At 41.8% G+C, this 14,375-nt stretch overlaps 1 protein-coding gene across 2 annotated transcripts in view; it reads left to right on the forward strand.

Moving 5' to 3' along the window:
• LOC134349753 (SH2 domain-containing protein 1A-like) overlaps positions 1-14,375 on the forward strand; it is a 105,212-nt gene that overhangs the window by 22,152 nt on the left and 68,685 nt on the right. The window contains exon 3 of one of the 2 annotated variants that reach the window (XM_063054569.1): positions 2,304-2,514. The exons of the other annotated variant lie outside the window; for it this stretch is intronic. Within the exon in view, the coding sequence (XP_062910639.1) occupies positions 2,304-2,414 (111 nt within the window). The 3' untranslated portion in view covers positions 2,415-2,514. Of the gene's footprint in view, positions 1-2,303; positions 2,515-14,375 lie in introns of those variants that run through there. 2 annotated transcript variants of the gene reach the window in all.

Consider the following 14,375-nt stretch of genomic DNA (forward strand, 5'->3'; position numbering starts at 1 on the left):
ATACAGCAATTTCAACTGCTCTTTTAAGTGTAAGCTGTGCATCAGTTAGGAGCTGTTTTTGAATGTTTTCTTGTAAGATTCTGCATACTAAACAGTCTCTCAGTGCATCATTAAGCCCATTACTGAATTGACAATGCTCAGACAACTTCTTCAAATCAGCTATGTATGTTGAAATGGACTCCTCTTACTTTTGATTCCGCTTATGAAACTTAAAGCGTTCTGCAATCAACATTAGTTTCAGTTCTAAATACTTCTGCATTACTTTTATGATGTCAGCAAAACTCATTGCAGCTGGTTTGCTTGTGGCAGTCAAACTCTGAAGCAATCTGTATGCCTTTAAATCTAGTACTCTCAGCAAAATTGGTACTTGTTTCTCATTGGCTATTCATTTGTCTTTAAAATACTGTTCAGTATATAAAATCTGTTGTGTAATCAAATGCATCAATCTTTCTGATGCAACCAGACATTTTAATGATTATTATCACCTGGTACTCACTGTTTATGAACCCATGAGTTCTTCCATTTTCTGTCTTGCTTTAAAACTCGATCGTGTCTTCCCTTCTGAGGAACACATGCTGTGCTGCTTTTTAAAAACTCATACATCTTACTGCACTTCAACTGGTAGGTTGTTGTCTGTGGTTTGTTTTAAAAAACATCTCATTGCTGCTATTATGCTTTGTAACATCAAAGTATTAAAATAATTAAAAGGAAGACACAGGAGTTCGAAATATGAGTCTAACTTTGTGTTTTTTACTTTAAGCAAGGTGCACTTGTATCATGTGATGGTGTGATGATATATGCGATCCATTCATTTCACCTATCACCTGCCAGCTTGTACTCCTTCCTCTCTCCCTACCTACTTATTCTGGCCTCTTCTTCCTTCATTTCTAGTCCTGATGAAGGGTTCAGCATTGACTATTTATCCCTCTCTATAGATGCTGCCCGACCTGCTGGGTTTCTTCAGCATTTTATGTGTATCACCCTAGTGTAGGTTCAATGAGCATGGGATCGATGTGGCTACATGCAAATGTCTGGAAGAATTCAATGGGTTAGGTAGATAGAGAGTTAGTTACTTTATTCACCCCAAAGGAAATTACAGTGTCACAATAGCATTACAAGTGCACAAATATAAATTTTAGAATAGAAGTATAAAGAATAAAAAATAAGTTACCACAAACAGTGTAACAGGAGGAGGTCATCACTTGCCTGGCTATAGGTTGACTCATTATAAAGCTTAATGGCTGAAGGTAAGAATGACCTCATAGTGCTCTTTGGAGCAGTGCATTTGTCTTAGTCTATTACTAAAAGTGCTCCTCTATTCAGCCAAGGTGGTATGCAGAGGGTGAGAAACATTGTCTAGAATTGCCAGGATTTCCCGTAGCGTCCTTAGTTCTACCACAGCCTCCAGTGTGTCCAGCTTGACTCCACTCTAATCCTTTCTAAACATTCTATTGAACCTGTTTGCATCACCCACGTTGATGCCATTGTCCCAGCACACCACTGCATGGAGGATTGAACTGGCGATAACAGACTGGTAGAACATGTGAAGGAGAGGCCTGCATACTCCAAAGGACCTCAGTATTCTCAGGAAGTAGAGGCGACTCTGGCCCTACTTGTACACAGCCTCTGTGTTGGTGCTCCACTCAAGTCTGTCATCCAGGTGCACCCCCAGGTATTGTGGATCCTCACCACATCTATGTTTCCTCTAAGCTGTGCGCGTGTTCGCACGCGCACGTTTTTCAACCAGCACACAAAGGAAATTCATGTGCACACAAAAGGTTAGTTACCTAAAATAATGTAGTAATTAATAATTATACTTATTGAATATCTTTTAGCTAAATGTTTCTGTTGACTAGTTAGTCAGTTGTTCTGGTTTGTACAGCTGCATCATGGCGGCAGCCAACTTTGGCGGATAGTGTTCATATCGTAAAGTTTACAAAGATCTGTTTCAAATCCTGTAGATAGCTTACTAAGTTTTTATTGAAAAAGATCAGTCAATTGACCCTGTGGCTAAATACTGTCACAAGAAATTGATAAACATCACATGCAAAGTGGCTTTACAGGTTTTTAGTGATGTTTTTGAACCGGCTGCACTGTGCAAGATTCTGTAAAAGAATGGCCTGGCACCGATTGATTCACTTCATTTTGTGCGAGGCAAAATTAACAAGATAAGAAAGCAGTATCTGGGAGATAACGTTTCGTGGAGTGACATAGTTAAAGTTTTGCTAAGCCAACAACATGAAGAAAACATTACAGTAGATACAAGTTCGCTGTTGACTTTAATATCCTTTGTGTTCATTTAGAAGAAAGGTTTCCTGAAGATGAGGTACAAGAATGGTCAGCTTTTGATTTCTCCGCTGTTGCAGATTGTGACTTCACATTTGGCGATGAACAAGTTAATGCCTCATGTCTAAAATATCATGACTTTCTAGCTGAAAATACTGTAATAGTTAGACAGTTTAATGATTTCAAATTTTCTGTGCAAGAAAAAATTAAATCCAAACTGATTTCAAACTTTGCTCAAATGGTGGCATTTGTACTTCAAAATAAACAGTTTTGCGACCTTGCACAGTTGATGGACATTGGAGGAACCTTTCTTGCATCTAGTGCGGTCTGTGAACGAGGTTTTAGCCCAATGAATCAAATCAGAAACAAGCTGAGAAACCGTTTAGGTGAATGCCATTTGGATATGTTAATGAGAATCAAAAGCTATCAATTGGATGGAAGTTCTATTGGTCTAGGTCGAGTTTACAAAGAATGGGTAAATGCCAAAGACAGGAGAGAGAAAAAATAACTGAGTGACTTAAATATGTATGTTATTTTGTTGTTATTCTGTGCAGTTTTATGTAAAATATTTTGTAAACCTACATAAACTGTGCCATGTGTATATTCAGTGCGCACATACTTTTGTTACAGGAAAAACGTTTGCACAACATAAGATTTTTGCGCACAGTGACTACTAAAAATTAGAGGGAACATAGTCATAGTCATATAGTCATAGTCATACTGTATTGATCCTGGGGGAAATTGGTTTTCGTTACAGTTGCACCATAAATAATTAAATAGTAATAAAACCATAAATAGTTAAATAGTAATATGTAAATTATGCTAGGAAATAAGTCCAGGACCAGCCTAATGGCTCAGGGTGTCTGACCCTCCAAGGGAGGAGTTGTAAAGTTTGATGGCCACAGGCAGGAATGACTTCCTATGACGCTCTGTGCTGCATCTCGGTAGAATGAGTCTCTGGCTGAATGTACTCCTGTGCCCAACCAGTACATTATGTAGTGGATGGGAGACATTGTCCAAGATGGCATGCAACTTGGACAGCATCCTCTTTTCAGACACCACCGTCAGAGAGTCCAGTTCCATCCCCACAACATCACTGGCCTTACGAATGAATTTGTTGATTCTGTTGGTATCTGCTACTCTCAGCCTGCTGCCCCAGCACACAACAGCAAACATGATCGCACTGGCCACCACAGACTCGTAGAACATCCTCAGCATCGTCCGGCAATGTTAAAGGACCTCAGTCTCCTCAGGAAATAGAGACGGCTCTGACCCTTCTTGTAGACAGCCTCAGTGTTCTTTGACCAGTCCAGTTTATTGTCAATTCGTATCCCCAGGTATTTGTAATCCTCCACCATGTCCACACTGACCCCCTGGATGGAAACAGGCGTCGCCGGTACCTTAGCTCTCCTCAGATCTACCACCAGCTCCTGAGTCTTTTTCACATTAAGCTGCAGATAATTCTGTTCACACCATGTGACAAAGTTTCCTACCATAGCCCTGTACTCAGCCTCATCTCCCTTGCTGATGCATCCCACCATCACTAGTAACAGGGAGCAATACAGGCTTGGTTTTCTTAAAGTCCATCTCTATGTCTTACTGATGTGGAGCTGCGGATGATTCACCTTGCACTATATGACAAAGTCCTCCACTAGGACCCTGTATTCATCCTCCCATCCTCCCTTTATACGCCCAATTATTGCTGAGTCATCAGAGAATTTCTGCAGATGACATGACTCAGTGTTCTATCTAAAGTCTGAAGTATCCAGGGTAAAGAGGAACAGAGCCAATACAGCCCCCTGAGGAGCCCCAGTGCTGCTTCTAGCCATGTCTGACACACAGCTCTGAAGCCGCACAAACTGTGGTCTGCCTGTCTGGTAGTTCATTATGCAGGATTCAATGGAAGTGCCAATCAGCAGGCAGACAACAGCATGGTCGACTCCAAAGTACAAACTGGTGGGCAAACTGCAGTTGATCGAGGACTGATCTGACCATGGTATGGAGGTGAGCCAGGACCAGCCTCGATAGGGTCTTCCTGATATATGATGTCAAGGCCACTGAAAGGTAGTCATTCAAGATTTCTGGTTGGCCCTTCTTGGGTAGTGGAATCACACATGATATTTTCCACTCATTCGGGACCCTTTCCAGGCTGAGACTCAGATTGAAAATGCACCTGAGAATTCCACACAGTTGCTCAGCGCACTCCTTCAGTACCTTGGAGTTCACACCACCTGGTTCACAGAGGAAGCCTCTGTGGAAGGAAATGGATGATCAGTGTTTCGGATTGAGTCTCTTCACATCTCCACAGGAAGGGTCGAAAAGTCAAATGTCTTTTTCCTCACATAAATGCTGCTTGACATTTTGTTTGTTGCTCAAGATAACAGTCTCTTATGCCTTTCCGGGACTGATGGGATTACTTTGAAAACTAGCATAGATTTAATGGACCAAATAGATGATAACTTTGGTTTTGGTTGTGGTTTACAATTTTTACAGTTACTGGGATACAGTGAAAAGCTTGTTTTGCATACTGTTTATACAAATCAAATCATTACAAAGTGCATTGAGCAATATAAAATAATATAATATAATATAAAATAATATAAGATAAAGCAAGAACAATTGCAGAATAAAGTGTAAAAGCTTGCAAAAAGTGCAGTGCAGGTAAGCAATAATGTGCAAGATCATCACGAGGTGGACTATGAGGCCAAGAGTCCATCTTATCACACAAGAGGACCACTGTTTGATAACAGTGGGACAGAAGCTGTCCTTCAGCCTGGCGGTACATGCTTAGAGGCTTTTGTGTCTTCTGCTTAATGGGAAAGGGGAAAAGAGAGAATGTCTGAGGTGAGGGTGTGACCGTTAATTATTCTGGCTGCTTTACTGAGGTACAGACTGGATGAGGGGAGGCTGGTTCCTGTGATGTGCTGAGCTGTGACCACAACTGACTGCATTTTCTTGCGGTCATATGTAGAGCAGTTGCCGTACCAAACCATTATGCATCTAGATAGAACATTTTCTATGGTGCATGAATAAAAATTGGTTAGAGTCAATGGAGATATGCCAAATTTCTTTAGCCTCCTGAGGAAGTAGAAGCTTTCTTGGTCCTGACATCAACATGTTTGGACTAGGATGGGCTACTGGTGATGTTCAGACCTAGGAACTTGAGGCTCTCAACTTTTTCAACCGCAACATCATTGATGTAGACCCGAGCATTCCTTTCTGAAGTCAATCAACAGTTCTTTTGTTGATATTGAGGGAAAGATTGTCTTCACGGCACCACATCACTAAGCTCTTTATCTCCTTCCTGTACCCTGATTGTTATTTGAAATATGGCCAACTACAGTGCTATCATCTGTAAACTTGTAGATGGGGTTAGAGCAGAATTTAACCACACAGTTATGAATGTACAGGGAGTAGAGCAGTGGGCTAAGGATGCAGTCTTGTGGAACACCAATGTTTAGAGTAATCATGTCGGATGTGTTGCTGCCTATCCATACTGATTGCTGTCTGTTGATCAAGGATCCAGTTGCAGAAGGAGAAATTAACTCCTGGGATCCAGAGTTTAATGATAGAGATGCTAATGAAGGACAGGGTCACGTGATTTGAATGTTGCAGATTTGGACATGCCATGTGAAAATATGAAAAACATACCAAAATGCTTTATCACACTGTTATCAAATCAAAAACAAAAGGAGGCATTCAAAATATCTGGGGAGTCTGTCTCCATCTTTGGAGACAAACTGTCTACCAACATATTTTATAAACCTGTTGATTCAACAGTTAAGACACACAAAATGCTGGAGGAACGCAGCAGGCCAGGCGGCACCTATGGAAAAAGAGTATAGTCGACGTTTCTGGACCGTTCCTCAGGACTGGAGGAAAAAAAATATGAGGAGTCAGAGTTAGAAGATGGGGGGGAGGGGAGGAAGAAACACAAGGTGAAAGGTGAGACAGGGAAGGGGGAGGAGTGAAGTAAAGAATTGGGAAGTTGATAGGTGAAAGAGATAAAGGGCTGGAGAAGGGGAATCTAATAGGAGATGACAGAAGGTCATGGAGGAAAGAAGAGGAGGAGGAGCACCAGAGAGTGCAGACATGGAGATAAGGTGAGAGAGGGAAAAGGGGATGGGGAATGGTGAGGGTGGGAGTGGGGGTGGGTGGCCATCAATAGAAGTTCAAGAAATACCTTCAGATTGAAGGTTAACCAGACAGAATATGAGGTATTGCTCCTCCAACCTGAGATTGACCTCATCGTGACAGTAGAGGAGGCTATGGATTGATAAGTCAGAATGGAAATGGAACGTGGAATTCAAACGGGAGGCCACTGGCAGATCCTGCTTTTTCTGGCGGACAGAGTATAGGTGCTTGTTGAATCGGTCTCCCAATCTACGTCGGGTCTCACTAATATACAGAAAGCCACACTAGGAGCACCGGATACAGTAGATGACCCCAATAGACTCACAGGTGAAGGACTGTTTGGGGCCCTGAATGGTAGTGAGGGAGGAGGTGTAGGGGCAAGTGTAGCATTTGTTCTGCTTGCAGATATAAGTGCCAAGAGGGAGATCAGTGGGGAGTGATGAATGGACAAGGGAGTCATGTAGGGAGTGATTCCTGTGGAAATCAGAAAGCGGGGATAGAGTTCCTCCTGCCCTAACTTATTAGCCCATGAGCCTCCACATCCAACACATCATTCTCCACAACTTCCGGCATCTTCAACAGGATCCTACTGCCAAATGCATCTTTACCACCCCCCCAACCCCTGCAGCTCTTGGCTTCCCTTGTCTATTCGTTCTTCCCCACTAATCTCCATCCTGGCACATATCCCCGTAAACGACAGAAATATTATACTTGCCCATTTACCTCCTCCTTACCTCCACTCAGTGCACCAAACAGTCATTCCAGATGAGGCAACACTTCACCTGCGAAGCTTTTGGGCTCATCTATTGTATCCAGTGCACCCAAAGTGGCCTTCTCTACACTGATGAGATCCCACATAAACTGGGGTCAAAATCTATCGAGCACCTCAGCTCCATCCGCCAAAAGCAGAATTTCTGGGTGGCCAACCGCTTTAATTCCTATCCCCATTACTGTTCTGGCATGTAAGTCACTGGCCTCCTCCTTTGCTGTGATGAGGCCACTCTCATAGGGGAGGAGCAACACCTCGTATTCCATCAATGTAGCTTCAAACTGATGGCATGAACATCAATTTCACCTTCCAGTAATTTTTCCCCTCCCCATTCTCTCTTCTATTCCTCGCTCTGGCCTTTTACATCTTTTCCTCCCCTCCCCCTGGTGCCCCTCCTTCTTCCCTTTCTCCCATAGTCCACTCTTCTCTCCTATCAGGTTCCTTCTTCTCCAGCCCTGTACATTTCCCACCCACCTGGCTGCACTTATCGCATTCCAGCTTACTCCTTTTTATTCTGCTGTCCTCCCCCTTCCTTTGCAGTCCTGAAGAAGGGTCTCTGCCCGAAACATCGACTATTTATTCATTTCCATTGATGCTGCCTGACCTGCTGAGTTCCTCCAGCATTTTGTGTGTGCTGTTCTGGATTTCCAGGATATGCAGAATCTCTTGTGTTTATTCATAATTTAGAAATGGAAAACAAAGGCTTGGTCAAAGACACAAGTTTTAGAGAGGTGCTTAAAGGAGGAGAGAGCTTTGTGCCGATCACCCTGGCTGCACTGTGATTATCTAATTGTTATCTTACTACTGCTTATACAACGCCAGAAGGTTTGAGTTCTGCTACAGTCTTTCTGGTGAAGTCCTTCACAATGGCACAGTAGATTAACAGTTCAATTCCCACCACTGTCTGAAAGGAGTTTGTACGTTCTGTCTGTAACTGTGTAGGTTTCTTCTGGCTGCTCAAGTTTCCTCCCACATTCCAAAGACATATGGTTTAGGCTTAGCAAGTTGTGGGCATGCAAAGTTGGTGCCAGAGGTACTGTATGGCGACAGTTGTGGGCTGCCCCCAGCACATCTCAGACTATGTTGGTCATTGATACAAAACTGCACATTTCACTGAATGTTTTGATGTTTTAATGTCTATGTGAAAAATAAAGCTAATTTTTCCCTTTAAGAAGTTACCGCCTCACTTCTTCGTGTGGGAACTTTTAGGATTCGGACCAAGAAGCAATGAGAGATTAGCTTGGTTGGTTTGGGCTTACCTGTCAGGTGTTTTAGATGATACCTTTCTCCATCTTCTCCTGAAGCCATCCATCAGACAAGAAAATGAATTTCCTCCTCTCTCTGGTTTTGTTGGTTCTGAGATGGCTATTGAGGCTAATCTGGGAACCATATTGGCAGATGGACAGGTAGTGCATGACATTGCAGTGGATGGGCAGTTTCTTAGGTGTTGTGAATATCACATGATCTTGATCTTTTCAATAATTTCAAGTTCCCTGGACCCGATCATTTTATTTTCACTATAGATGTCCAGTCTCTATACACCTCCATCCCCCACCAGAAAGACCTCCAAGATTTCCATTTCCTTCTGGACACCAAGCCCAACCAGCTCCTCTCTGTCTCGCCATACTGGTCCTCACTGTCAATAATTTCTCCTTTGGCTCATCCCACTTCGTTCAAACAAAAGGTATAGCCATGGGCACTCACATGGGTCCCAGTTATGCCTGGTTTTTGTCGGTTAAGTGGAACAGTCTATGTTCCAAACCTACACTGGTATCACTCCCCAACTTTTCCTATGCTACATCAATGACTGCATTGGCAGTAGAGGAGGCCATGGACTGATATGTTGGAATATGAATGGGAAGTAGAATCATTTAGAGTTCCTTGTGTTTTTATCGAGCAGCTCTTTCTTTGTAATGCGTTTTCCTGGTGCTTTCTGTTTAACCTTGTTAAGTTTATAAGCTCGAGGATTCTGAGTGACCTGTATTAAGTGGACGCTCGATTAGCGCTAATTACGGGCTGCTAATTCCTGCACCCATGTAGAACTCGTCGACTTCATCAACTTTGCCTCTAACTTCCACCCTGCCCTCAAATTTACCTGGTCCATTTCCAACACCACCCACCCCTTTGATCACTCTGTCTCAATCTCTGGAGACAGCTTATCTACTGATATCTTTTATAAACCCACTGATTCTCACACCTACTTGGATTATACTGCTTTCCACTGTGTTGCTTGTAAAAATGCCATTCCCTTCTCTCAATTCCTCCATCTCCACCACATCTGCTTCAGGATGAGGCGTTTCATTCCAGACTGAGGAGATGTCGTCCTCCTTCAAAGAGAGGCGCTTCCCTTCCTCCACCATCAATGCTGCCCTAAACCGCATCTCTTCCATTTCACAGACATCGGCCCTCACCGCATCCTCCCACCACCCCACCAGGAATAGGGTTTCTTGTCCTCACCTACCACCACAACAGCCTCTGCGTCCAGCATATAATTCTCTGTAATTTCCACCATCTCCAATGGGATCCCACCACCAAGCACATCTCCCCCCCCCCACATTTTCTGCTTTCCGCAGGGACCGCTCTCTACGCGATTCCCTTGTTCATTCATCCCTCCCCACTGAGCTTCCTCCTGGCATTTATCCTTGCAAGCCAAACAAGTGCTACACTTGTCCCTACACCTCCTCCCTCACTACCATTCACAGCCCCAAACGGTCCTTCCAGGTGAGGCGACACTTCACCTGTGTGTCTGTTGGAGTTACCTACCTACTGTATCTGGTGCTCCTGGTTTGGCCTCCTGTATATCGGTGAGACCCGATGTAGATTGAGGGATCGCTTCACCAAGCACCTATGCTCTGTCTGCCAGAAAAAGTGGGTTCTCCTGGTAGCTACCCATTTCAATTCTACTTCCCATTCATATTCCAACATATCAGTCCATGGCTTCCTCTACTGCCACGATGAGGCCACAGGTTGGAAGAACAATACATATTCCATCTAGGTAGCCTCCAACCTGATAGCATAAACATCGATTTCCTGAACTTCCAGTAATGCACCCCCCCACCATTTCCCATTCTCATTTCCCTCTCTCACCTTATCTCCTTACCTGCCCATCACCTCCCTCTGGTGCTCCTCCCCCTTCCCTTTCTTACATAGCCTTCTGTCCTCTCCTCTTCGATTCCCTCTTCTTCAGCCCTTTATTTCCTTCATGAATTGTCTTCCCGGCTCTTTATCTCACCCCTCCCCTCCTCCTGGTTTCACCTCTTACCTCCTCCTTGTACTTCTTCCTCCCAACCTCCTTACACTGACTTCTCATTTTTTTTCTCCAGTCCTGAGGAAGGGTCTCGGCCCGAAACATTAACTGTTTATTTATCATTTAGAGTTCCTTGTGTTTTTCTCAAGCAACTCGCTCTTTGTAATGTGGTTTCCTGGTGCTTTCTATTTAAACTTGTTAAGTTCATAAGCTCGAGGATTCTGTGTGACTTGCATTATTTAAGTGGATGCTCGATTAACACATGTTGCGGACTCCTAATTTGGTGAATGTTACTTCTCGCGGTGTGAGTGAGCTGAGCCTCCAATATTCTTTTGGAATTATTATTAATAAACTCTCATCGCCGATCCTACATCAGAGTCTGTCCTTCCTTCTCTCTTGGTTCCGATATTGCCAGCGCACATCGTGACACCAGGTTCAGAGTACTGTCCTGCGAACCTGGAATCATCAACATACCCACCATCGAGAACATAGATCCAGAAAATTGCCGGAAAAAGGCCAGCAATGTCATCAAGGATCCCATCCACCCTGCTCATGGACTGTTTGTCCCACTCCCATCAAGGAGGAGGCTACGTAGCATCAACGCCAGGACCACCAGACTCAAAAACAATTATTTTCTCCAAGCGGTAAGGCTGATTGATACCTCCACCCAGTAACCCACACCACCACATTCCCCATCACCTCTACTTTATCATTTTCTGTCAGAGTCACCTTACGTGCAGATGCTCCTATACCTAGCTTCAGTTGATGTACATACAATCAATCTATGTCTATAAGCTATCTTATGTATTTTATATTTATTGTTTGTTTTTATTACTGTGTTCTTTATCTTACTGAGCTTTATTATGCTGCATCAGATCCGGAGTAACAATTATTTCATTTTCCTTTACACTTGTGTACTGAAAATGACATTAAACAATCCTGAATCTTGAATCTTGAATGTTCCTTTTCCTGTTTAACTGGTCATAAGTCAGAGGTATCTAGAAGTCAACAGAGATGTTTCAAGATGCTTTCCCCAAACCCTGGTCAGCCTACTGTTACTCCCTGCCTATTTATACCATCAATTCCAAGGCTGAGTCAATCCCTTTGACAATATCTTCTTCCCCACTGGTATTAGGTTCTTGAATTGACCTGAAAAACCCCAACAGTATCTTTATTTATTTTTCTCTCTCTCTCAACTTGCACTAATGTCATCACACCTACTTTATTTTGTCACGCAAATTATTTATAATTTTATGTTAAGTTTATTTTAACTTACGCTTGTCATGTTTGTAATGTACTGTGCTGCTTTAGCAAAGAGCTAATTTTCATGGCATTAATACCCTGTAAATGTATACCTGTGACAATGAACTTGAACTTGTCTGGTCTTGTTCAAATGTTTATTTGAAAAGCTCTTAGTCAGAATTGTCAACTCTTTAAATCTTTTCAAAGAAAAACTGAATAAAGATCAAATATAACTCACAGTGACCTCTTTTATTCAACTCTGTTCAACACAGGGACACATTACATTTACACTCTTATCTAATTTTGGAAATAAATATAAATAAAAATTACCATGACTACATTCAATTGAATTAGTACAATGATTGACTACCTCAATGTAATATTTAATCACTGGTTCGCAGTAATTTGGTGTAAGGGATTAAATAGATAATTACTGCGGATTATATGTGCAGAAAACCTGGTGCACAGTAACCTCATAAAGTCACAATGATTCATATCATAAATCACTAAACATCAGAAATGTAAGCTCTCAGTGCACAGCCATCGCTTCTGGTGGGAAACTGATAAAATCACTCATTCATTTCTTGTTCAGATTTGCATTTTTGCTTTTTTTGTTTTGAAAAATGTCTTCAAATGTCTTAGTAATAACTTTGCATTTTATAGATGGAGGACGCACCTCAATTATACATATTGTTTCAATTTATATCTGCAGAGACCTAACAACTTCTCAGTGCATGCATCTTCTAATAAGCAAAAACAATCCTGTTAAAGCTAAAGGGCTTTTAAAATATTAAGCAAAGGCTTTGCTTACATGGCGAAGAGAGGTGAACAAAGCTGCTAATGTTTTATGTATTATTGTATTAATGTCTTAATTACAATGATGCACATTTTTTTTACATTGCTCCCTGGCAAGCTTACTAGATTGCTCAAGCTAAATCCTCTAAATAAAAGATCATTTGAAAGGAAGTCTCCTCCCATTCCAGCAAGAACCCCAACAAACAGCAAAGACAGAGATAACTCAAGTAATAATTGTAGAAGTGGCTGTATGTAATGTATAGTGGCTGTATGTAATGTATTAAAAAGGACATCATTGTTCCTGTGGTGTGGAGACTAAATTTGCTCATGGAAGCTATTAAATTAAAGGAAAATAGTGAAAAGACTTGAAAATTTCTACAGATGTGCCATGGAGAACATTCTAACTAGCTGGTTCGCCGACTGGTATGGGGCAGGGCTACTGCACAGGATCGAAATAAACTGCAGAGAGTTGTAAACTTAGTCAGCTCCATCATGACCACTGCCCTCAGTAGTATCCAGGACATCTTCAAGGAGTGATGTCTCAAAAAGGTAGCATCCATCATTGAGGACCCCCATCACCCAGGTCATATAACCATTAGACCATAAGATATTGTAGCAGAATTAGGACGTTTGGCCCATCGAGTCTGCTTCACCATTCCATCATGGCTGATCCATTTTTCCTGTCAGCCCTGATCTCCTGCCTTTCCCCCTTACCCCTTCATGCCCTGACCAATCAAGAATTATGCCTTGTTCTCATTGCTACCACTAGGAAGGAGGTACAGAGATTTAGGAACAGCTTCTTCCCCTCTGTCATTTGATTTCTGAATGGACACTGAACCCATGAACACAACCTCACTACTATCTTATTTCTATTTTTGCATATCTTATTTAATTTAACTATTAAATATACAAACATATATACTTACTGTAATGCCCAGTTCTTTTTCTCTATTATACTGTATTGCATTGTACAGCTGCTGCAAAGACAGTATGACGTATGCCAGCGATTCTGATTCTGAGATGTGATGACCACTAAACACCATAACCTTGAAACACAGTATTCTTTATTCTGTTTTCCTTTTTATTACCTTGATGTACTTATGTATGGAAGACTCTGTCCGAGTGGCAGGCAAACAGAAACTTTAGTACCAGTACCAATTCTTGAGGAATTTGGAGTTTTCCTTGACTACACCAGCGGGCCCAGGATTTACTTGGGCGCAGTTTACTCCTCAGAAGATTTGAAGAACGCAGTGGAGCTTAAAGTGGAATGTAGACTGAGAATGTCTGTAGAAGAACAGATGACCTTTTCCTGACTTCTGTTTCATCTTTGCAGCTCAATTATATTCAAGCACTTCTGAGATGTGTTTTATCCTGCTATATTTTTGATGATATTTCAATTACGTGGTGTTCTTTGTTTTATTCCAGTCAATTTAAAATTCTTATTTAATTTGGGCAAGGTCAGATTTATTTCCCCTTTTTAATTGTCATGAGATGTGAACACTAAATGTGGAGAAACATAAAAGGGAATTAGAATCGTCAAATTTTATGGAACTTTTGTATGAGGTTTACAGAATGAAATTATTAAACTCACCTAGTGCAAACTGATTAAAAATAGACATGGTTCACCCCACTTCCCTGTACAGGTTTCCCCTGCTTTCCAAAAGTAAAGTGCTCCTATGAAACCTTTTGTAAGCTGAAATGGAGTAAAGCGAAGAAGCAATTACCTTTAAATTACATGGGAAAAATTGTTGAGCGTTCCCAGACCCAAAAAATAACCTACCAAATCATACCAAATAACACATATAACCTAAAATAACACTAACATATAGTAAAAGCAGGAATGATATGATAAATACACAGCCTATATAAAGTAGAAATAATGTATATACAGTGTCGTTTCAC

This window comes from Mobula hypostoma, chromosome 7 (genome assembly GCF_963921235.1).
Source record: "Mobula hypostoma chromosome 7, sMobHyp1.1, whole genome shotgun sequence".
NCBI classification, from domain to species: Eukaryota; Metazoa; Chordata; class Chondrichthyes; order Myliobatiformes; family Myliobatidae; genus Mobula; species Mobula hypostoma.